This window comes from Vicia villosa, linkage group LG5 (genome assembly GCF_029867415.1).
Source record: "Vicia villosa cultivar HV-30 ecotype Madison, WI linkage group LG5, Vvil1.0, whole genome shotgun sequence".
Lineage (NCBI taxonomy): Eukaryota > Viridiplantae > Streptophyta > Magnoliopsida > Fabales > Fabaceae > Vicia > Vicia villosa.
Window position 1 is genome coordinate 67,410,704 of NC_081184.1, and position 26,717 is coordinate 67,437,420.

Consider the following 26,717-nt stretch of genomic DNA (forward strand, 5'->3'; position numbering starts at 1 on the left):
GACGTGACACACATCATCATCCACCGAATCCAACTTTCTGCAAAACCCAACCTAGTCAGCATTCCTCTCAGAAAACCCCAATCCACCCTATCATAAGCTTTACTTATATCAATCTTCAAGGCCAATTGTGCATTATTTCCCAAATTCCTTCTCTTTAGTGCATGGATAACTTCAAACGCAATCATGGCATTATCAAGAATAGATCTCCCCTCAACAAAAGCAGATTGCTCCTCACCGATACATTTATCCAAACATGTCTTTAATCTATTAGCCAAAAGTTTGGAAACAATCTTGTAGGCTATATTACATAAAGAGATTGGACGTAAATCCTTCATGCTGTTGGGATTACCACACTTCGGGATCAAACAGATATTAGTATCATTAAGCGTATCCGGAAAATAACCTCTTTCTAACCAGATCTTTGCCTCAAGAAAAATATCCTCCCCACAAATCTCCCAAAAATTCTAATAGAACGCCGGATTAAAACCATCCGGGCCAGGGGACTTATCAGGATGCATCTGAATCAGCGCTTGATATAGTTCTTCTTTTAAAATGGGGGCTGTGAGTATCTCATTGTCATTATCAGAGATAACCGGTTGAATCAAATTCAACATCATCTCATAACTTCCTGCCCTCGCTTCAAACAAAGAATCAAAATATCTTTTCGCAATTCCACATATACCTTCTTGATCACGGATTTCATCACCCCCATCTTCTGTGAGCACTTTTATTTGCTGAAAGCTACGCCGAATAGACGCGGACCTATGGAAAAATTTAGTGTTGAGATCACCATTACAAAGCCAATGAGTCTTTGCCTGTTGTTTCCAATAAGTATCTTCCCGAATAAGCACTCTATTAAAATCATTGTGCGCTGCCATGTATTGGTCTACAGCAACCGGCTCACTACTCCCTCGGAATAATTCCAATGTTGCACGGAGTCGGTCTTTTTCCTCATTATTCTGCCGTATGCGTAACATATTCCAACAATCAAGATGAGTAGCACAACTTGCTATTTTACCAACAACAGGCTGTTGAAGAACCCCATTCCAGCTCTCATGAACCACTTCTTCCACCCCCTCTTCTTTAAGCCACCAATTTTCAAATTTGAAGCTTCTCCTCTTATGCCGACTTTTCACCGGATCACAACAAAGAAAAATAGGGCTATGATCCGAATGGGATGCCACAAGGTTAGTTAATGTAGCAGAAGGAAAAGACTGTAGCCAAACCGAATCAACAAGAGCTCTATCCAACTTTTCCTTAATCATATTCGCCGCTCCTCGACTCTTAGTCCAAGTGAAAGGATAGCCCTCCAACTGGATATCAGTGAGATCACACTCAGTAACAACTTCTTGAAAGCCAGAACATAACCAGTGCGGATGAATATTTAAACCTTTTTTATCATTCTGAGACAGCAGATCATTAAAATCTCCAATAATGCACCACGGTAAATTCGACATACTATGTAACTCGCGAATCATATTCCAAGCTTGCCTTCGTCTGTTCCGTTCCGGAAAACCGTAATAACACGTGAGCCTCCAGTCACCTCTCTCAGCATCTTGCACATGAATGTTAATATAGTTTTTGTTAAAGTTCTGAATACTGCACTTCTTACTGTTATTCCATAGAACAACAATGCCACCACTTCTACCGACTACATCTACCGATAAGCATGCTTCAAATTTAAGAGATACACGAACACGTTTCAGTTTCTGAGAATTAGCTAGAGTTTCTAAAAGAAAAATAATGTCAGGATGGTGTCGATGAGCCAGAGCCCGCAAATTAGGAATCGCTCTCGGGTTGCTCAAGCCCCGGCAATTCCAACTTAGAATCTTCATTAATCCCGGCAGTCCTGGCTGCCAGGACTTGCCGATAAAAAATGCTGAACTTCTGTATTCGTCTTTTCCCCGTGTACGACATCATCATCTCTTCTCCGCTTCTTTTCTGTCTGCACCAAGTCCAAAGAGTTGTTGGAGTGTGTAGTACTAAGGTTGAATTCACTGCTGGGAGAACACTGTATTGTGGGGGGGGGGATGGCGGGACTGGTTGAATACTTACGGGTTGCATTGGGTTTATGAGGCTTGGTGTTATGAGTTTTAGTGAGAACAGATTTTTGTTTGAGTTTTAGATGGTGTTTCGAGAGGGTATTATTCAACTGCATGGGTTCACTAGTAATCAAATTGGGCACGGTTATTTTTGTGGGTGGCAAAGCAAAGTCAACATTGGTTGGTTGAGAACTCCCTATGACCGACACACCATGATTATTAGGGGGAATAAGTGTGTTCATGTTATTGGTAGTAGCACTAAAGAGATATGGTGTGGGTGACAAGGTAGGGACATTATGGGTAGTGGTAGGGACAAAAGTGAGGGCATTTGGGTAGGAGTCATCACGTGGGCCAGACTTGGTGGGGTCCCGAACAGGTTCCAAAACATAATCATTAAACTCTTCATTTGGCTGTCGGTGAGCAATTAAAACTTTGTCTGGTGCGGTTACAATCTGGCTATGATTGGAGAATGAATGCAATGAGGAAACGTCAAAGACCATTTTATGAGCTAATGATTGCCCATTAATGCTTGTCCCCTGCGAAAGTTGAACGTTGGACTTTGGTGGGACCACATGGCTAGCATCTTCCGTAGTAACACTCCCTCCTTGGGGAGCTTGTGTCTCACGCGCCTGAGAAGGACTATTGTCAGCACTATGGTGTTTTGCACCACTATCCTCTTCCTTCAACCACCGTGAAGTGCCACCACCACCTCTTTTATTTTCTGCTCTAATTTCCGCCACCGTATCTTCACCTGAGAAGGTGTTTAACTCTGGGTGGTGCCTTGATATTCCAAAGACTACGCCAATCTCTATTCACTCCGCTGAAACCCGACTTTCCATGCTCATTTAACCACAATCTATACCCCGACCGAACACTATAGCAACCATTTTGCTCCTCTTTCCAAACCCATTTGTCTTCCAAGACGTCATCCACCAACGAAGTTTGGATAATATCCTTCACAGCTACAAAATCAAACAAGTCCCGAATTAAAGGTATGTTCCAAAATTTTCCATTATTGGACAATAAGTCGTTAACAGTGAGATCATACACACCTTGTCGTTGAGGACCTTTCACCATTCCTCCACTCTCTCCTCTAATCCACGAGGCACCCATCACAGGTATATTCCTACCATCACCAATGCTCCACCTACACCCAAGAGTTAAAAGCTTTCGAGCTTGCCAAATACTTCTCCACACAAAGCTAGGATTATTACACAAATTAGCATCAAAAAACGACGTATGAGGATAATACCTTGCTTTATAGATTCTGGAAACCAGCGAGTGGGGCTTAGACAAGAGATGCCACCCTCTCTTAGCCACCATAGCCATATTAAAGGACTTAAGATCACGAAAACCTAACCCACATTCGAACTTAGCACCTGCCATTCTATCCCACGACATCCACCTGGTACAGTTTCGCTCACCACCACCTCCCCACCAAAAAGAATTAAACATTTTCTCAATGTCAGAAACAATACCCTCTGGGAGAATAAAGAGGCTCATAATATAGGTAGGGATAGATTGAAGAACCGATTTAATCATCACTTCCTTCCCAGCTTTAGAAATCGGTCTATCTCTCCACGAATTAATCTTCTTCCAAATTCTATCCTTCACATAACCAAAAGTGGCCTTCTTACTCCTACATATCAGGGACGGTAGTCCCAAATAGGTACCCGTACCAAGAACATGACGAACCCCCATGATACTAGCCAGATCCTCCTGAGCAGGTATACTGATATTCCTGCTAAAAAACACCTCAGATTTGGAAAGGTTAATGTCTTGACCTGACGCATCAGCATAAAGATTAAGAATCTCCATAATATTGTGAACTTCAGTGAGATTTTCCCTGCAAAATAAAAAATAATCGTCGGCAAAAAGCAGGTGAGACACACTGGGTGCTCCTCTGCAAATTTGGACCCCGTGAAGATCCCCGCTAGCGACAGCTTTCCTGACCAGAGCCGAAAGACCTTCAGTAACAAGAATAAAGAGATACGGGGAAAGAGGATCCCCCTGTCTCAAGCCTCTCCCTGGCGTAATTGGACCAACACTTTCTGCATTCACAAGCACAGAGTAATTCACCGACGTGACACACATCATCATCCACCGAATCCAACTTTCTGCAAAACCCAACCTAGTCAGCATTCCTCTCAGAAAACCCCAATCCACCCTATCATAAGCTTTACTTATATCAATCTTCAAGGCCAATTGTGCATTATTTCCCAAATTCCTTCTCTTTAGTGCATGGATAACTTCAAACGCAATCATGGCATTATCAATAATAGATCTCCCCTCAACAAAAGCAGATTGCTCCTCACCGATACATTTATCCAAACATGTCTTTAATCTATTAGCCAAAAGTTTGGAAACAATCTTGTAGGCTATATTACATAAAGAGATTGGACGTAAATCCTTCATGCTGTTGGGATTACCACACTTCGGGATCAAACAGATATTAGTATCATTAAGCGTATCCGGAAAATAACCTCTTTCTAACCAGATCTTTGCCTCAAGAAAAATATCCTCCCCACAAATCTCCCAAAAATTCTAATAGAACGCCGGATTAAAACCATCCGGGCCAGGGGACTTATCAGGATGCATCTGAATCAGCGCTTGATATAGTTCTTCTTTTAAAATGGGGGCTGTGAGTATCTCATTGTCATTATCAGAGATAACCGGTTGAATCAAATTCAACATCATCTCATAACTTCCTGCCCTCGCTTCAAACAAAGAATCAAAATATCTTTTCGCAATTCCACATATACCTTCTTGATCACGGATTTCATCACCCCCATCTTCTGTGAGCACTTTTATTTGCTGAAAGCTACGCCGAATAGACGCGGACCTATGGAAAAATTTAGTGTTGAGATCACCATTACAAAGCCAATGAGTCTTTGCCTGTTGTTTCCAATAAGTATCTTCCCGAATAAGCACTCTATTAAAATCATTGTGCGCTGCCATGTATTGGTCTACAGCAACCGGCTCACTACTCCCTCGGAATAATTCCAATGTTGCACGGAGTCGGTCTTTTTCCTCATTATTCTGCCGTATGCGTAACATATTCCAACAATCAAGATGAGTAGCACAACTTGCTATTTTACCAACAACAGGCTGTTGAAGAACCCCATTCCAGCTCTCATGAACCACTTCTCCCACCCCCTCTTCTTTAAGCCACCAATTTTCAAATTTGAAGCTTCTCCTCTTATGCCGACTTTTCGCCGGATCACAACAAAGAAAAATAGGGCTATGATCCGAATGGGATGCCACAAGGTTAGTTAATGTAGAAGAAGGAAAAGACTGTAGCCAAACCGAATCAACAAGAGCTCTATCCAACTTTTCCTTAATCATATTCGCCGCTCCTCGACTCTTAGTCCAAGTGAAAGGATAGCCCTCCAACTGGATATCAGTGAGATCACACTCAGTAACAACTTCTTGAAAGCCAGAACATAACCAGTGCGGATGAATATTTAAACCTTTTTTATCATTCTGAGACAGCAGATCATTAAAATCTCCAATAATGCACCACGGTAAATTCGACATACTATGTAACTCGCGAATCATATTCCAAGCTTGCCTTCGTCTGTTCCGTTCCGGAAAACCGTAATAACACGTGAGCCTCCAGTCACCTCTCTCAGCATCTTGCACATGAATGTTAATATAGTTTTTGTTAAAGTTCTGAATACTGCACTTCTTACTGTTATTCCATAGAACAACAATTCCACCACTTCTACCGACTACATCTACCGATAAGCATGCTTCAAATTTAAGAGATACACGAACACGTTTCAGTTTCTGAGAATTAGCTAGAGTTTCTAAAAGAAAAATAATGTCAGGATGGTGTCGATGAGCCAGAGCCCGCAAATTAGGAATCGCTCTCGGGTTGCTCAAGCCCCGGCAATTCCAACTTAGAATCTTCATTAATCCCGGCAGTCCTGGCTGCCAGGACTTGCCGATAAAAAATGCTGAACTTCTGTATTCGTCTTTTCCCCGTGTACGACATCATCATCTCTTCTCCGCTTCTTTTCTGTCTGCACCAAGTCCAAAGAGTTGTTGGAGTGTGTAGTACTAAGGTTGAATTCACTGCTGGGAGAACACTGTATTGTGGGGGGGGGATGGCGGGACTGGTTGAATACTTACGGGTTGCATTGGGTTTATGAGGCTTGGTGTTATGAGTTTTAGTGAGAACAGATTTTTGTTTGAGTTTTAGATGGTGTTTCGAGAGGGTATTATTCAACTGCATGGGTTCACTAGTAATCAAATTGGGCACGGTTATTTTTGTGGGTGGCAAAGCAAAGTCAACATTGGTTGGTTGAGAACTCCCTATGGCCGACACACCATGATTATTAGGGGGAATAAGTGTGTTCATGTTATTGGTAGTAGCACTAAAGAGATATGGTGTGGGTGACAAGGTAGGGACATTATGGGTAGTGGTAGGGACAAAAGTGAGGGCATTTGGGTAGGAGTCATCACGTGGGCCAGACTTGGTGGGGTCCCGAACAGGTTCCAAAACATAATCATTAAACTCTTCATTTGGCTGTCGGTGAGCAATTAAAACTTTGTCTGGTGCGGTTACAATCTGGCTATGATTGGAGAATGAATGCAATGAGGAAACGTCAAAGACCATTTTATGAGCTAATGATTGCCCATTAATGCTTGTCCCCTGCGAAAGTTGAACGTTGGACTTTGGTGGGACCACATGGCTAGCATCTTCCGTAGTAACACTCCCTCCTTGGGGAGCTTGTGTCTCACGCGCCTGAGAAGGACTATTGTCAGCACTATGGTGTTTTGCACCACTATCCTCTTCCTTCAACCACCGTGAAGTGCCACCATGTAACTCGGTGAACTGACTTTTATTTTTAATACGCAACAATGTTGCAGTAAGCATGAGTCGCCACCGACTTTTATTTTGTCCAATGTTAGGAAAGGTAAAAAGTACAGAAAAAGACCTTTTGAAAAGAAAACGGACTCGGGGGGTTAGTTATGAAAAGGGAAGGTGTAAGCACCCTTTTCATCCGTAGTTATCTACGGGCTCTTAATTTGCTTAGCTCATGTTTGTTTGTTTATTTTGAGTTGAAAAGGGGCGTAAGGACTTTAGCGTAAATGCGTAGCCTTAGTTTTTGAAAGAGTATTGAAAAGATTTTTATTGAGCTAGGCAGGTTATGAGAACTACCCTAATTACTTGGTCCTTTTCTATATTTTTTACAATTCCTAGGATCATCCATACTATATAGAAGTAGGAAATCCTTGTTATATTGGACGTGCGGGTCATCGAAGGGTCATCGAGGTCGTTGAAGGCAACAGGTAGAGATACCTTTAGCAATATTCAAAGGGACAATCATCGTTTCGTAGGCAACCATTCGAGGGACTAGATCATATCATTGTAGGCAACATCGTGGGTCATCGAGGGACTTATGATCTTTGCGATGATTTTTAATCGAGGGACTTTGCTAATTGGTACCTCTACATTCGAGGGACACGACCTTATAATCGAAGGCAACCGAAGAGGGGCGTACCCTAAGGGTGAGTGCGTGCAAGTGTGTCGGATTCGAGTATTTAATCTTGGAGTTAGTGAGCTACCATCCAGTTATTATCTTGCCATACAATCCTATTAGCCATACATCTAGCAGTTAAATATGTACAGAAAATTAAAGAGCGGAATGTAAAATCTACGCTATTACATGGCTTCGGGGATGGGGATTACAAACTACCGAATGAGGATAAAATTATTACAAACCCAAATGAAATTAAAAGTGGAAATAAAAATAGTTAAAGGTACGACGTTAAGCATAAACTTGCAAATGTCCACAAGGATAGTCCAATAGCTTGAATTTAGTACCTCACAAAAAATCAAGAAAAAAGTTAGCAACGGATATAAAATGACGCGTGAGAAATGGTAAAATTATTAATTACAATGAAGATAAGATTTAACCTATCAAATTCTAAAAGATGACTAATTAAAATGTTTTTTGGATTTTTGATAATTAAAACTAAACTTAAAAAAAAGCATGTTTTTGTATTTTATTTACTAAAAGAAAACTAATTAATAAAATCTATTTTTGATATTTTTTTTTTTTATAAAAAGTTAAAACTATTATAGAAATTAAAATTAATAAGTAAATAACTTAAAAAAAACCAATAAAAGAGGGGGTGTAAAAGAAAAATGGGCGTTGGCTGAGAGTAATATGCAGCATGTAAACAGGTTGAGTTTAAAGCCCATAAGTGCAAAAGAAAAGGTCCAGGAAAAACCAGCTTATGGGGCCGGTTCGATTTTGACCCGGATCCGATACCATTAACATATAAACCCGGTTTAGATATAGAACCCTATTGATCCGCCTCCTCTCCCTTTCAACTCACACTTTGTTTCTGTTACTTCCATGGCTTCATCTCCTCAATTCAACAAAACAACACTCATTTCTTATTCTAAACCAAGAGAGGAATCAATTATGGTGTCTCGAACTTAACAGGAAAACAAAGCATCAACACACTACTCAATCGATGAAATCAACAGAATGGAAGAACAAAAAAATCCTAATCAAGGTCTGATTCATTCATAGGCAAACATTAACAAGAATCAATAATAAAGGTTACCGTCGGAGAAGAAAAAAATCTCGAAGATGTGATGCCGAGTCGTTGATGACGTTCACTTGAATCTGACGTGGTGATTATGTGCTGTTCATGACCGGAGGTGAACGAATGTATTTGTTTGAATCGGTATCTTACATTGAACGTTGCTGAATCTGTTAATGTCGTCTTCGGATTTTCTTGAATCGGATGATGATGATCTGTAGGTGATAAACTTGGTCTTTGGTTTGTTCTGCAAAAACAAAATCAAGTTAATGCAAGTACAAAAGATTAGTGTGCCGTGAATTTCACCAAAGCTTCATGTTCATGTATGTTGTCGGTGTAAGATTTAATGGAAAGATGGAAATTAGTTTGAGCTATGATGTTGAAGTTGTTGCGTTTCCGGTAATGATGAACACAGTGCTATGTTGTTGGATGCCGTAGTCATTGAGTGGCTGCGGTACTGCTCGTGAGGGAGGGGTTGGATCGGATTCGGAGGGGCTTCCGCCGAGTTTTGGCCGTACTCCCGTTTGGTCCGAACTGATATCCTGTAAAGAAAATTCAAGCAAATTCATTATGTTATTGTACTTTCTTTTTGGAGATTTCACCTTTTGGATCGCTACTGTGCAAGATTAACTTTTCTTAATCTGTTTCTCATGGCTATGTGAAAACAAAATTGGGATGTATTAGTGATGTTAACGTGTGTATATACACACTAGAAAAAAAATACGTGGAACAATAAAAATTGTGGTCAAATATTAGTTTAGAAATTGCATATGATTAATAAAAAAACAAAGGTTTTGTGTTGTGTCACTTGGTCTTTCAAGAACGTGGACTGTATATTATACATGAAAAAATTAGTGAATGTAAACATTGTTAGGTTATAATCCTAGAATAAAAAAATAGAACCATCATGCGTTCATCATTTGGTTTTAACAAATTAAAAATAAAACGGGGTAAAAATCGAAGGTAAATTTGAGGGGCCTCATATAAAATCATTGGCCAAAAACATTGTAAAAAAAACATTTTGAAAAATATGAGGCCTCAGGTGTCATCATTGGCCAAGACGAGATTAAAAAAAACCGTGAAAAGTGAAAAGTTTTTGATAAAAAGCGTGTAAAGCTTAAAAATGTATGAATGAAAGTGTGAGAATGAGGATTAGAAAATTGTTGATTAGGGTTAGAAAAGTTGTTGATGACTTTGTTGATGGAAAATGTTAGAATGGAGTGCTCTATTTATAGAGTGAAATTTAGGTCAAACCAATCCTAAAAAGGAAAAGATCCAACCCAGAGGCCCATGGATCTTTCCTGATGACCAAGATTATGAACCTGGACGCACTTGTGTCTAGGTGCGTCCAGGTGCAAAAAAAAGATTAAAAAAATAGTTTCAAAAACATAGAAATGCACCAAGCGGGAATTGAACCTGTGACCTTCTGTTTGCAAGCCTTCCATTCTTACCAATTGTGCTATTTTATTTATTTGAAATAAAAAACCAATTGAAAGTATATGAAGCATCGGCCAACATTTTCTATTTATTAAAATATAAGCAATTTAAGAGTAAACTACTATATTTTGAAATAGACTTTAAATCGAATATTTATAAAATTCAGGATGTCAATGTAAATGAACCCGAGATTGTATGAAATCCAATTTTTGAAATAGTTTTGAATTTTTTTGTCACTAAAGAGTGTGGGCAAATTTTGGGGTATGACAGCTGCCCCTGTTCAATCTTCTTAAACCTGAGGATGTAGATTGGCTTGTGTGCCAGTCGAAATCTGAAGGTGGAAGAGGATTGAACACTAGAATACCAAGAAATTTGCCCTTGCTGATGCAGGGACTTTTAACGGAGATGGGCTTGAAGATGCCATCCGGGTGTTCGACAAGATGTTTGTCTAAAGCATACGCTTTTTCAGGCTGGATCGTGTGCATTGATTGTATCTGAAGGAGAGATGAAGTAATGTCTTACGGGAGACTACCTGGAGAGGTTCCTGAATAGGGTAGATCATTGACTGGTGTAAAGGAGATTAGGCTTTAAACAAAGCTCGGGAAGAAGTGTCTTGTAGAAGATTAACTGAGAAGCTCCTTGAAAGGGCAAGAGATGTCTTAGAAAAGATTGGATAAATATGTTAGAGAAGATAACCTAAAAAAGGTGGAGATATGTCTTAGAGAAGATTACCTGGAAAGGCTCCTAGAAAGGATATGAAACGTCTTAAACAAGACTACCTAGAAAGGCTCTTAGAAAGGATATGAAACGTCTTAAACAAGACTACCTAGAAAGGCTCCTATAAAGGATGTGAAACGTCTTAAACAAGACTACCTAGAAAGGCTCCTAAAAAGGATATGAAACGTCTTAAACAAGACTACCTAGAAAGGCTCCTAGAAAGGATATGAAACGTCTTAAACAAGACTACCTAGAAAGGCTCTTAGAAAGGATATGAAACGTCTTAAAAAAGACTACCTAGAAAGGCTCCTATAAAGGATGTGAAACGTCTTAAACAAGACTACCTAGAAAGGCTCCTAAAAAGGATATAAAACGTCTTAAACAAGACTACCTAGAAAGGCTCCTAGAAAGGATATGAAATGTCTTAGAAAAGACTACCTAGAAAGGTTCCTATAAAGGATGAGAAATTCTTTGAATTATCTTTGGAGAAAGACCTGGAATGAAGCATCAGAATCGTATTTATGTCTTGAATGAGCGTTAAGATTGAATTGTTGATACAATCGCCTTTGCACTGTATCTGGATGATAATGTTCTTTTGATTGTGGAATGACCTGAAAAGGCAAAATAAGTTTTATGCAATGTCATGATGCATGTATTGGTGAGGTTCTCGAAATAAACGAGAATGTTGTATGTTATGTATGTAATGTGAATGAGATTCTCGAAATAAACGAGAATGTTGTATGTATTGTGGATGATGCATGGATGGACTATATAGTCGAAGCATATTGGTAACTATGTATATTAATTGCTGGTTGAGAAAATAAATCTCTGTGTGATGCCGAAGATGATGACAAGGGTATTGAGAATTCCTGTCTTCCATTCGATGATATCCAGCTGGGGATTTTTATTACCGCTTGGGATGAAAGTAGCTTGAGTGATTTGATCCTGATGCGCCCTGATTGGGGATAAGAGAGATGGATAACTAACCAAGTTTCCACTGTGAGTGCCAACTTTACTGGGAACAGTGAGTTTGAATAAACCCTGTTGGAGAAGAAGATCGTATCGGAGAACCGGTAGTGCTAGAGATGTAAACTCCGTTGGGGAACCAAGTCTCTGTTGAGAAGAGATTATTTGAAGACACCTTCTTGAGGATCGCTATGTGGGGATATTTGTGGAAACTACTCTGTGGGGAAGATTCCCTGAGATTTCATTTTTTTATTGCCCCATGTCTCTGAGTACTTGCTGTTGGAAAACATTTTTTAACCATATATGATCCTTCGCTTGTGGGAGGCTGCCTGCCCCTGGTTTCAGTAACCCGGTATGCTTGATACTTGAGATTACGGGAACTAGAACTTCGTATGAGAGACTGATACCGACACCATGTGATACTGGTAGCTACACAGCTCTTCTTGAAGTTTGTGACTAATGCAACATGCCCCAAGTGATAGGCTTGCCTCTCTGTTGGTTCAACGTCTTTGAGAGGTTCTATGAACTGTGGCCAAATTGCCTCTGGTAGATGGAGTGATAATATGCTCCTTCTATATACAAGCTTTTTAGCTGACTGAGTCAGGCGTAGGAAACATTTCTGCTTTTGATGCGCTTTTGAAGCGACTTTGTCTGTCGGGAGGACTTTCTGAGTTCTGTGATACCACAAGCAACCTGCCCCAGTATCATGAGTTTAGGAACGATGCCCCTGATTGATCAACACTTCTGAGAGAGTCTTCGAGTCTTGACTTGATTGCCCCAGATATATGAATTCTTACTCAAAAGGGTATTCAACTTTTTTTTGTGCCCCTAAGGGTGATCAGTATTTGAGATATTCTCGCTCGAACTCAACGGAGTTCTGAAGACAAATTGTCCCTTGGGAGGATTTTCATCCGCAGTTCATGATGGAAGCTTTCTTGGTGTCAAGTACTTGTTCATATGCAAAGAATGTTTAGTATGAGAAATATAATTCTAAGGCAAAGTGCATGTTTGTCTTGAAGTTTTTTTTTTTTAAAAAAGAATTTTTTTGGAAAGGATGTCAAAACATCGATTTTTGTGAAAGATGGTGAGATACCAACTCAAACGTTTTAGCAAAACTCCTAGGAGTCGGTTTACCGTATTCTCGTTTATAGTATGCTTTCGAATTAACCCTGCTTCAATTAGGACTTTTGAGGGTTGTAGCATGGCCAGGTTCATGGTTTCAGAAAAAAAGATTTTTAGGCTCAAAATTTATTGGTGCCCACCCCCTTCATGATGTTCTCCAACCTAAGTTCAGTTAACTTGACGCGAGCATTCGCCCTTCAAGAGGAGCTTGAGACGTACGATTGAGGAGTTTATGAGGTGTTTAGACATGGCAGTCACTAACCTTTTATTCTTGGTGTTTGATCACACGATCTCAAATTTTTAGTCACACGACTTTTCCTTTTTGTTGAGGATCTTTTTGTTTCCCTAACTTTTGCGTGGACAAAGTCTTTTGAATTATGATTTCGATGTCCACCGGGATGCCCTAAGTTTTGCCTAAGTCATTTGATTTCAAGTTTGTTGACTTAGCGAGCTTTCTTTTCTCTTATTTTTTCATTCATTTTTCTTCTTTTGAACCAGTCGTATGATCCTGAGATGTATTCGATTCTTTGGAGAGATAGCGACTGCCTCATTTCTTGCTTGATGAAGGATAACCATTGTGGTATTGGCTTTCCTCAACCTTTTGAAAGATAACCATTGTTGTATCCTTAGATGCGAGCTCCTGATGAATTTTGAACGCTCGATCAGGTTAACTGAACACTACCCTGCCCCTAGGTTAAATATGAGGGTGTTTTTTTGTATAGAAAGGAAACTCCTACTTCAAGGCTCAAAGGGGTTGACAAGGGATAACTTCCTTATATCTCCAGTGTTTGGGGATTTGAAACAATGCCTGTACATCATCAACAGGGTTTTACTCGAAAGCACACCATTTGAGATTATTGGTATTATATGTTCGTCATTCTCCTTTCAGAGTCATCATGCTTTATCACTGAGAGTTTAGTATCACAAGCAAAGAAAACATGTTAGAGCGAGAGCGAATGAATTTTTCAAGACAAACATATTCAATGCATCATTATTATAGTTCAAAAACAAACAAGTATTGCATATAAACAGTATTGAATCAAAACAAGAAAGACTACGCATGAACATGCATGATGTGTAGAGATTGTCAGAGTTGAGGAGATTTTCTCCGTATGGACTTATTGCTTCAGAAGATCTGTTGAGTCGAAGGAGAACTTCAAATCTGGATTGTAGGTGTGAATGTGATGACCTTTGCATCAATCAAGTCTTGAACCTTGTCTCGGATCGGCTGACAAACATCAATCGATAAACCAAGTGCCCTAGAGAGCTTCAGGGATTTGAGGAAGAAGTTGAGAAACTCGTTGTCTGGAAACCTGTTATGCGATTATATGTATGCAAATGCATATGCAATGTTTTCAAATATCTTTAGATAATCCAGTTTGCAACATTAGAAAGTTGATTGGTCGCCTCTTCGTTTGAAGAACTCTGATTCTTGGACATTCTTCTATAGGAATCAAGCTCACCATATCCAGTGGGTCATAGCCTCTGATTCGGGGTATGGTACTTTTGAGCTTAAAGGCATGTGGCTAAAGGAAAATAAATCCTCTTGCCCCTTGATAGGAACTGTACCCTTGAGTTTGAAGGCATCTGGCTAGAGGAAAATAAATCCTCTTGCCCCTTGATAGGAACTGTACCCTTGAGTTTGAAGGCATCTGGCTAGAGGAAAATAAATCCTCTTGCCCCTTGACAGAAGTTTAGGCTCTTAATAATCCTTCCATAGTACCTGGAAAGTATGCGCCACGAATCCCTAAGATCTTTGAAAAAGGTTAGTCAACATGTTAGGTAAAAGCATAAGGTAATATGGACAAGTAAGTCCTACACACAAAACCTGCAAGGAAATCAAATTGTTAGGATATAAACAAATCCTGCAAGGAAACCAAACGGTTAGATAATGAATACAAACAAGTCACACAAGTATCCTTAGGTTTAAAGGATAGCATGAAGTTCATAGGTAAGTACCCTCCCCGCTGAAAGTTAGTTGGTTCAACCTGTCCTAGATAAAGATCGGGTTCTAGGGAGCTCATATCATTGACCTTTCTCGAAGGCGCTTATCTCAGTTCGGCGATCGAATCACCAACTGAAAAGGTCCCGAAAGTTCAGTCCATATGAGTGTAGCTTCGAGTATCAACCAACTTCAGTCGGAACTAAAGCCAGCCATCTCGCTACTTTCTAAAAGGCCGAAGTTTAGTTCAACTAAGGTTCTAGGGGCGAATTAGTGCTTAATGACACCACGCGGTAGCCAAGCATTTCCTCAGGTCGGATCCCAAGGAACACCAGGACAAACCAATGTGTCACACTAACGATGGCCATCAAATCAACCACATCAGTATACGTTGTGCAGTCTCCTTGATCTCATGCCATTTACCTAAGGTACTCAGATCCGGGTGTAGGATCTTTCACACAATAACAAACCCAAGCATTTCCCTTAAAAATAAAGCATACCAACAAACAATTAAAAACATTTACAATGAACTAAGCCCTAAGGTAAACCCCTCTTAAAGAATCCCCAGCAGAGTCGCCAGTTCTGTAACTCGGTGAACTGACTTTTATTTTTAATACGCAACAATGTTGCAGTAAGCATGAGTCGCCACCGACTTTTATTTTGTCCAATGTTAGGAAAGGTAAAAAGTACAGAAAAAGACCTTTTGAAAAGAAAACGGACTCGGGGGGTTAGTTATGAAAAGGGAAGGTGTAAGCACCCTTTTCATCCGTAGTTATCTACGGGCTCTTAATTTGCTTAGCTCATGTTTGTTTGTTTATTTTGAGTTGAAAAGGGGCGTAAGGACTTTAGCGTAAATGCGTAGCCTTAGTTTTTGAAAGAGTATTGAAAAGATTTTTATTGAGCTAGGCAGGTTATGAGAACTACCCTAATTACTTGGTCCTTTTCTATATTTTTTACAATTCCTAGGATCATCCATACTATATAGAAGTAGGAAATCCTTGTTATATTGGACGTGCGGGTCATCGAAGGGTCATCGAGGTCGTTGAAGGCAACAGGTAGAGATACCTTTAGCAATATTCAAAGGGACAATCATCGTTTCGTAGGCAACCATTCGAGGGACTAGATCATATCATTGTAGGCAACATCGTGGGTCATCGAGGGACTTATGATCTTTGCGATGATTTTTAATCGAGGGACTTTGCTAATTGGTACCTCTACATTCGAGGGACACGACCTTATAATCGAAGGCAACCGAAGAGGGGCGTACCCTAAGGGTGAGTGCGTGCAAGTGTGTCGGATTCGAGTATTTAATCTTGGAGTTAGTGAGCTACCATCCAGTTATTATCTTGCCATACAATCCTATTAGCCATACATCTAGCAGTTAAATATGTACAGAAAATTAAAGAGCGGAATGTAAAATCTACGCTATTACATGGCTTCGGGGATGGGGATTACAAACTACCGAATGAGGATAAAATTATTACAAACCCAAATGAAATTAAAAGTGGAAATAAAAATAGTTAAAGGTACGAAGTTAAGCATAAACTTGCAAATGTCCACAAGGATAGTCCAATAGCTTGAATTTAGTACCTCACAAAAAATCAAGAAAAAAGTTAGCAACGGATATAAAATGACGCGTGAGAAATGGTAAAATTATTAATTACAATGAAGATAAGATTTAACCTATCAAATTCTAAAAGATGACTAATTAAAATGTTTTTTGGATTTTTGATAATTAAAACTAAACTTAAAAAAAAGCATGTTTTTGTATTTTATTTACTAAAAGAAAACTAATTAATAAAATCTATTTTTGATATTTTTTTTTTTTATAAAAAGTTAAAACTATTATAGAAATTAAAATTAATAAGTAAATAACTTAAAAAAAACCAATAAAAGAGGGGGTGTAAAAGAAAAATGGGCGTTGGCTGAGAGTAATATGCAGCATGTAAACAGGTTGAGTTTAAAGCCCATAAGTGCAAAAGAAAAGGTCCAGGAAAAACCAGCTTATGGGGCCGGTTCGATTTTGACCCGGATCCGATACCATTAACATATAAACCCGGTTTAGATATAGAACCCTATTGATCCGCCTCCTCTCCCTTTCAACTCACACTTTGTTTCTGTTACTTCCATGGCTTCATCTCCTCAATTCAACAAAACAACACTCATTTCTTATTCTAAACCAAGAGAGGAATCAATTATGGTGTCTCGAACTTAACAGGAAAACAAAGCATCAACACACTACTCAATCGATGAAATCAACAGAATGGAAGAACAAAAAAATCCTAATCAAGGTCCGATTCATTCATAGGCAAACATTAACAAGAATCAATAATAAAGGTTACCGTCGGAGAAGAAAAAAATCTCGAAGATGTGATGCCGAGTCGTTGATGACGTTCACTTGAATCTGACGTGGTGATTATGTGCTGTTCATGACCGGAGGTGAACGAATGTATTTGTTTGAATCGGTATCTTACATTGAACGTTGCTGAATCTGTTAATGTCGTCTTCGGATTTTCTTGAATCGGATGATGATGATCTGTAGGTGATAAACTTGGTCTTTGGTTTGTTCTGCAAAAACAAAATCAAGTTAATGCAAGTACAAAAGATTAGTGTGCCGTGAATTTCACCAAAGCTTCATGTTCATGTATGTTGTCGGTGTAAGATTTAATGGAAAGATGGAAATTAGTTTGAGCTATGATGTTGAAGTTGTTGCGTTTCCGGTAATGATGAACACAGTGCTATGTTGTTGGATGCCGTAGTCATTGAGTGGCTGCGGTACTGCTCGTGAGGGAGGGGTTGGATCGGATTCGGAGGGGCTTCCGCCGAGTTTTGGCCGTACTCCCGTTTGGTCCGAACTGATATCCTGTAAAGAAAATTCAAGCAAATTCATTATGTTATTGTACTTTCTTTTTGGAGATTTCACCTTTTGGATCGCTACTGTGCAAGATTAACTTTTCTTAATCTGTTTCTCATGGCTATGTGAAAACAAAATTGGGATGTATTAGTGATGTTAACGTGTGTATATACACACTAGAAAAAAAATACGTGGAACAATAAAAATTGTGGTCAAATATTAGTTTAGAAATTGCATATGATTAATAAAAAAACAAAGGTTTTGTGTTGTGTCACTTGGTCTTTCAAGAACGTGGACTGTATATTATACATGAAAAAATTAGTGAATGTAAACATTGTTAGGTTATAATCCTAGAATAAAAAAATAGAACCATCATGCGTTCATCATTTGGTTTTAACAAATTAAAAATAAAACGGGGTAAAAATCGAAGGTAAATTTGAGGGGCCTCATATAAAATCATTGGCCAAAAACATTGTAAAAAAAACATTTTGAAAAATATGAGGCCTCAGGTGTCATCATTGGCCAAGACGAGATTAAAAAAAACCGTGAAAAGTGAAAAGTTTTTGATAAAAAGCGTGTAAAGCTTAAAAATGTATGAATGAAAGTGTGAGAATGAGGATTAGAAAATTGTTGATTAGGGTTAGAAAAGTTGTTGATGACTTTGTTGATGGAAAATGTTAGAATGGAGTGCTCTATTTATAGAGTGAAATTTAGGTCAAACCAATCCTAAAAAGGAAAAGATCCAACCCAGAGGCCCATGGATCTTTCCTGATGACCAAGATTATGAACCTGGACGCACTTGTGTCTAGGTGCGTCCAGGTGCAAAAAAAAGATTAAAAAAATAGTTTCAAAAACATAGAAATGCACCAAGCGGGAATTGAACCTGTGACCTTCTGTTTGCAAGCCTTCCATTCTTACCAATTGTGCTATTTTATTTATTTGAAATAAAAAACCAATTGAAAGTATATGAAGCATCGGCCAACATTTTCTATTTATTAAAATATAAGCAATTTAAGAGTAAACTACTATATTTTGAAATAGACTTTAAATCGAATATTTATAAAATTCAGGATGTCAATGTAAATGAACCCGAGATTGTATGAAATCCAATTTTTGAAATAGTTTTGAATTTTTTTGTCACTAAAGAGTGTGGGCAAATTTTGGGGTATGACACACCACCACCTCTTTTATTTTCTGCTCTAATTTCCGCCACCGTATCTTCACCTGAGAAGGTGTTTAACTCTGGGTGGTGCCTTGATATTCCAAAGACTACGCCAATCTCCATTCACTCCGCTGAAACCCGACTTTCCATGCTCATTTAACCACAATCTATACCCCGACCGAACACTATAGCAACCATTTTGCTCCTCTTTCCAAACCCATTTGTCTTCCAAGACGTCATCCACCAACGAAGTTTGGATAATATCCTTCACAGCTACAAAATCAAACAAGTCCCGAATTAAAGGTATGTTCCAAAATTTTCCATTATTGGACAATAAGTCGTTAACAGTGAGATCATACACACCTTGTCGTTGAGGACCTTTCACCATTCCTCCACTCTCTCCTCTAATCCACGAGGCACCCATCACAGGTATATTCCTACCATCACCAATGCTCCACCTACACCCAAGAGTTAAAAGCTTTCGAGCTTGCCAAATACTTCTCCACACAAAGCTAGGATTATTACACAAATTAGCATCAAAAAACGACGTATGAGGATAATACCTTGCTTTATAGATTCTGGAAACCAGCGAGTGGGGCTTAGACAAGAGATGCCACCCTCTCTTAGCCACCATAGCCATATTAAAGGACTTAAGATCACGAAAACCTAACCCACATTCGAACTTAGCACCTGCCATTCTATCCCACGACATCCACCTAGTACAGTTTCGCTCACCACCACCTCCCCACCAAAAAGAATTAAACATTTTCTCAATGTCAGAAACAATACCCTCTGGGAGAATAAAGAGGCTCATAATATAGGTAGGGATAGATTGAAGAACCGATTTAATCATAACTTCCTTCCCAGCTTTAGAAATCGGTCTATCTCTCCACGAATTAATCTTCTTCCAAATTCTATCCTTCACATAACCAAAAGTGGCCTTCTTACTCCTACCTATCAGGGACGGTAGTCCCAAATAGGTACCCGTACCAAGAACATGACGAACCCCCATGATACTAGCCAGATCCTCCTGAGCAGGTATACTGATATTCCTGCTAAAAAACACCTCAGATTTGGAAAGGTTAATGTCTTGACCTGACGCATCAGCATAAAGATTAAGAATCTCCATAATATTGTGAACTTCAGTGAGATTTTCCCTGCAAAATAAAAAATAATCGTCGGCAAAAAGCAGGTGAGACACACTGGGTGCTCCTCTGCAAATTTGGACCCCGTGAAGATCCCCGCTAGCGACAGCTTTCCTGACCAGAGCCGAAAGACCTTCAGTAACAAGAATAAAGAGATACGGGGAAAGAGGATCCCCCTGTCTCAAGCCTCTCCCTGGCGTAATTGGACCAACACTTTCTGCATTCACAAGCACAGAGTAATTCACCGACGTGACACACATCATCATCCACCGAATCCAACTTTCTGCAAAACCCAACCTAGTCAGCATTCCTCTCAGAAAACCCCAATCCACCCTATCATAAGCTTTACTTATATCAATCTTCAAGGCCAATTGTGCATTATTTCCCAAATTCCTTCTCTTTAGTGCATGGATAACTTCAAACGCAATCATGGCATTATCAAGAATAGATCTCCCCTCAACAAAAGCAGATTGCTCCTCACCGATACATTTATCCAAACATGTCTTTAATCTATTAGCCAAAAGTTTGGAAACAATCTTGTAGGCTATATTACATAAAGAGATTGCACGTAAATCCTTCATGCTGTTGGGATTACCACACTTCGGGATCAAACAGATATTAGTATCATTAAGCGTATCCGGAAAATAACCTCTTTCTAACCAGATCTTTGCCTCAAGAAAAATATCCTCCCCACAAATCTCCCAAAAATTCTAATAGAACGCCGGATTAAAACCATCCGGGCCAGGGGACTTATCAGGATGCATCTGAATCAGCGCTTGATATAGTTCTTCTTTTAAAATGGGGGCTGTGAGTATCTCATTGTCATTATCAGAGATAACCGGTTGAATCAAATTCAACATCATCTCATAACTTCCTGCCCTCGCTTCAAACAAAGAATCAAAATATCTTTTCGCAATTCCACATATACCTTCTTGATCACGGATTTCATCACCCCCATCTTCTGTGAGCACTTTTATTTGCTGAAAGCTACGCCGAATAGACGCGGACCTATGGAAAAATTTAGTGTTGAGATCACCATTACAAAGCCAATGAGTCTTTGCCTGTTGTTTCCAATAAGTATCTTCCCGAATAAGCACTCTATTAAAATCATTGTGCGCTGCCATGTATTGGTCTACAGCAACCGGCTCACTACTCCCTCGGAATAATTCCAATGTTGCACGGAGTCGGTCTTTTTCCTCATTATTCCGCCGTATGCGTAACATATTCCAACAATCAAGATGAGTAGCACAACTTGCTATTTTACCAACAACAGGCTGTTGAAGAACCCCATTCCAGCTCTCATGAACCACTTCTTCCACCCCCTCTTCTTTAAGCCACCAATTTTCAAATTTGAAGCTTCTCCTCTTATGCCGACTTTTCGCCGGATCACAACAAAGAAAAATAGGGCTATGATCCGAATGGGATGCCACAAGGTTAGTTAATGTAGAAGAAGGAAAAGACTGTAGCCAAACCGAATCAACAAGAGCTCTATCCAACTTTTCCTTAATCATATTCGCCGCTCCTCGACTCTTAGTCCAAGTGAAAGGATAGCCCTCCAACTGGATATCAGTGAGATCACACTCAGTAACAACTTCTTGAAAGCCAGAACATAACCAGTGCGGATGAATATTTAAACCTTTTTTATCATTCTGAGACAGCAGATCATTAAAATCTCCAATAATGCACCACGGTAAATTCGACATACTATGTAACTCGCGAATCATATTCCAAGCTTGCCTTCGTCTGTTCCGTTCCGGAAAACCGTAATAACACGTGAGCCTCCAGTCACCTCTCTCAGCATCTTGCACATGAATGTTAATATAGTTTTTGTTAAAGTTCTGAATACTGCACTTCTTACTGTTATTCCATAGAACAACAATTCCACCACTTCTACCGACTACATCTACCGATAAGCATGCTTCAAATTTAAGAGATACACGAACACGTTTCAGTTTCTGAGAATTAGCTAGAGTTTCTAAAAGAAAAATAATGTCAGGATGGTGTCGATGAGCCAGAGCCCGCAAATTAGGAATCGCTCTCGGGTTGCTCAAGCCCCGGCAATTCCAACTTAGAATCTTCATTAATCCCGGCAGTCCTGGATGCCAGGACTTGCCGATAAAAAATGCTGAACTTCTGTATTCGTCTTTTCCCCGTGTACGACATCATCATCTCTTCTCCGCTTCTTTTCTGTCTGCACCAAGTCCAAAGAGTTGTTGGAGTGTGTAGTACTAAGGTTGAATTCACTGCTGGGAGAACACTGTATTGTGGGGGGGGGGGGGGGGGGGATGGCGGGACTGGTTGAATACTTACGGGTTGCATTGGGTTTATGAGGCTTGGTGTTATGAGTTTTAGTGAGAACAGATTTTTGTTTGAGTTTTAGATGGTGTTTCGAGAGGGTATTATTCAACTGCATGGGTTCACTAGTAATCAAATTGGGCACGGTTATTTTTGTGGGTGGCAAAGCAAAGTCAACATTGGTTGGTTGAGAACTCCCTATGGCCGACACACCATGATTATTAGGGGGAATAAGTGTGTTCATGTTATTGGTAGTAGCACTAAAGAGATATGGTGTGGGTGACAAGGTAGGGACATTATGGGTAGTGGTAGGGACAAAAGTGAGGGCATTTGGGTAGGAGTCATCACGTGGGCCAGACTTGGTGGGGTCCCGAACAGGTTCCAAAACATAATCATTAAACTCTTCATTTGGCTGTCGGTGAGCAATTAAAACTTTGTCTGGTGCGGTTACAATCTGGCTATGATTGGAGAATGAATGCAATGAGGAAACGTCAAAGACCATTTTATGAGCTAATGATTGCCCATTAATGCTTGTCCCCTGCGAAAGTTGAACGTTGGACTTTGGTGGGACCACATGGCTAGCATCTTCCGTAGTAACACTCCCTCCTTGGGGAGCTTGTGTCTCACGCGCCTGAGAAGGACTATTGTCAGCACTATGGTGTTTTGCACCACTATCCTCTTCCTTCAACCACCGTGAAGTGCCACCACCACCTCTTTTATTTTCTGCTCTAATTTCCGCCACCGTATCTTCACCTGAGAAGGTGTTTAACTCTGGGTGGTGCCTTGATATTCCAAAGACTACGCCAATCTCCATTCACTCCGCTGAAACCCGACTTTCCATGCTCATTTAACCACAATCTATACCCCGACCGAACACTATAGCAACCATTTTGCTCCTCTTTCCAAACCCATTTGTCTTCCAAGACGTCATCCACCAACGAAGTTTGGATAATATCCTTCACAGCTACAAAATCAAACAAGTCCCGAATTAAAGGTATGTTCCAAAATTTTCCATTATTGGACAATAAGTCGTTAACAGTGAGATCATACACACCTTGTCGTTGAGGACCTTTCACCATTCCTCCACTCTCTCCTCTAATCCACGAGGCACCCATCACAGGTATATTCCTACCATCACCAATGCTCCACCTACACCCAAGAGTTAAAAGCTTTCGAGCTTGCCAAATACTTCTCCACACAAAGCTAGGATTATTACACAAATTAGCATCAAAAAACGACGTATGAGGATAATACCTTGCTTTATAGATTCTGGAAACCAGCGAGTGGGGCTTAGACAAGAGATGCCACCCTCTCTTAGCCACCATAGCCATATTAAAGGACTTAAGATCACGAAAACCTAACCCACATTCGAACTTAGCACCTGCCATTCTATCCCACGAAATCCACCTGGTACAGTTTCGCTCACCACCACCTCCCCACCAAAAAGAATTAAACATTTTCTCAATGTCAGAAACAATACCCTCTGGGAGAATAAAGAGGCTCATAATATAGGTAGGGATAGATTGAAGAACCGATTTAATCATCACTTCCTTCCCAGCTTTAGAAATCGGTCTATCTCTCCACGAATTAATCTTCTTCCAAATTCTATCCTTCACATAACCAAAAGTGGCCTTCTTACTCCTACCTATCAGGGACGGTAGTCCCAAATAGGTACCCGTACCAAGAACATGACGAACCCCCATGATACTAGCCAGATCCTCCTGAGCAGGTATACTGATATTCCTGCTAAAAAACACCTCAGATTTGGAAAGGTTAATGTCTTGACCTGACGCATCAGCATAAAGATTAAGAATCTCCATAATATTGTGAACTTCAGTGAGATTTTCCCTGCAAAATAAAAAATAATCGTCGGCAAAAAGCAGGTGAGACACACTGGGTGCTCCTCTGCAAATTTGGACCCCGTGAAGATCCCCGCTAGCGACAGCTTTCCTGACCAGAGCCGAAAGACCTTCAGTAACAAGAATAAAGAGATACGGGGAAAGAGGATCCCCCTGTCTCAAGCCTCTCCCTGGCGTAATTGGACCAACACTTTCTGCATTCACAAGCACAGAGTAATTCACCGACGTGACACACATCATCATCCACCGAATCCAACTTTCTGCAAAACCCAACCTAGTCAGCATTCCTCTCAGAAAACCCCAATCCACCCTATCATAAGCTTTACTTATATCAATCTTCAAGGCCAATTGTGCATTATTTCCCAAATTCCTTCTCTTTAGTGCATGGATAACTTCAAACGCAATCATGGCATTATCAAGAATAGATCTCCCCTCAACAAAAGCAGATTGCTCCTCACCGATACATTTATCCAAACATGTCTTTAATCTATTAGCCAAAAGTTTGGAAACAATCTTGTAGGCTATATTACATAAAGAGATTGGACGTAAATCCTTCATGCTGTTGGGATTACCACACTTCGGGATCAAACAGATATTAGTATCATTAAGCGTATCCGGAAAATAACCTCTTTCTAACCAGATCTTTGCCTCAAGAAAAATATCCTCCCCACAAATCTCCCAAAAATTCTAATAGAACGCCGGATTAAAACCATCCGGGCCAGGGGACTTATCAGGATGCATCTGAATCAGCGCTTGATATAGTTCTTCTTTTAAAATGGGGGCTGTGAGTATCTCATTGTCATTATCAGAGATAACCGGTTGAATCAAATTCAACATCATCTCATAACTTCCTGCCCTCGCTTCAAACAAAGAATCAAAATATCTTTTCGCAATTCCACATATACCTTCTTGATCACGGATTTCATCACCCCCATCTTCTGTGAGCACTTTTATTTGCTGAAAGCTACGCCGAATAGACGCGGACCTATGGAAAAATTTAGTGTTGAGATCACCATTACAAAGCCAATGAGTCTTTGCCTGTTGTTTCCAATAAGTATCTTCCCGAATAAGCACTCTATTAAAATCATTGTGCGCTGCCATGTATTGGTCTACAGCAACCGGCTCACTACTCCCTCGGAATAATTCCAATGTTGCACGGAGTCGGTCTTTTTCCTCATTATTCTGCCGTATGCGTAACATATTCCAACAATCAAGATGAGTAGCACAACTTGCTATTTTACCAACAACAGGCTATTGAAGAACCCCATTCCAGCTCTCATGAACCACTTCTTCCACCCCCTCTTCTTTAAGCCACCAATTTTCAAATTTGAAGCTTCTCCTCTTATGCCGACTTTTCGCCGGATCACAACAAAGAAAAATAGGGCTATGATCCGAATGGGATGCCACAAGGTTAGTTAATGTAGCAGAAGGAAAAGACTGTAGCCAAACCGAATCAACAAGAGCTCTATCCAACTTTTCCTTAATCATATTCGCCGCTCCTCGACTCTTAGTCCAAGTGAAAGGATAGCCCTCCAACTGGATATCAGTGAGATCACACTCAGTAACAACTTCTTGAAAGCCAGAACATAACCAGTGCGGATGAATATTTAAACCTTTTTTATCATTCTGAGACAGCAGATCATTAAAATCTCCAATAATGCACCACGGTAAATTCGACATACTATGTAACTCGCGAATCATATTCCAAGCTTGCCTTCGTCTGTTCCGTTCCGGAAAACCGTAATAACACGTGAGCCTCCAGTCACCTCTCTCAGCATCTTGCACATGAATGTTAATATAGTTTTTGTTAAAGTTCTGAATACTGCACTTCTTACTGTTATTCCATAGAACAACAATGCCACCACTTCTACCGACTACATCTACCCATAAGCATGCTTCAAATTTAAGAGATACACGAACACGTTTCAGTTTCTGAGAATTAGCTAGAGTTTCTAAAAGAAAAATAATGTCAGGATGGTGTCGATGAGCCAGAGCCCGCAAATTAGGAATCGCTCTCGGGTTGCTCAAGCCCCGGCAATTCCAACTTAGAATCTTCATTAATCCCGGCAGTCCTGGCTGCCAGGACTTGCCGATAAAAAATGCTGAACTTCTGTATTCGTCTTTTCCCCGTGTACGACATCATCATCTCTTCTCCGCTTCTTTTCTGTCTGCACCAAGTCCAAAGAGTTGTTGGAGTGTGTAGTACTAAGGTTGAATTCACTGCTGGGAGAACACTGTATTGTGGGGGGGGGATGGCGGGACTGGTTGAATACTTACGGGTTGCATTGGGTTTATGAGGCTTGGTGTTATGAGTTTTAGTGAGAACAGATTTTTGTTTGAGTTTTAGATGGTGTTTCGAAAGGGTATTATTCAACTGCATGGGTTCACTAGTAATCAAATTGGGTACGGTTATTTTTGTGGGTGGCAAAGCAAAGTCAACATTGGTTGGTTGAGAACTCCCTATGGCCGACACACTATGATTATTAGGGGGAATAAGTGTGTTCATGTTATTGGTAGTAGCACTAAAGAGATATGGTGTGGGTGACAAGGTAGGGACATTATGGGTAGTGGTAGGGACAAAAGTGAGGGCATTTGGGTAGGAGTCATCACGT

General features: G+C 40.1%; 2 protein-coding genes across 2 annotated transcripts; both read right to left on the reverse strand.

The window, feature by feature from the left end:
• Nucleotides 1–464: 464 nt before the first annotated feature.
• On the reverse strand, nt 465–1,835 carry LOC131604781 (uncharacterized). The gene has a single exon (XM_058877200.1). The coding sequence runs from the start codon at nt 1,833–1,835 to the stop codon at nt 465–467; it is 1,371 nt and encodes a 456-aa protein (XP_058733183.1).
• A 2,751-nt stretch (nt 1,836–4,586) lies between these two features.
• On the reverse strand, nt 4,587–5,957 carry LOC131604782 (uncharacterized). Its single transcript, XM_058877201.1, has one exon. It carries the CDS (start codon nt 5,955–5,957, stop codon nt 4,587–4,589), a length of 1,371 nt encoding a protein of 456 aa, XP_058733184.1.
• Between the last annotated feature and the right edge of the window lie 20,760 nt (nt 5,958–26,717).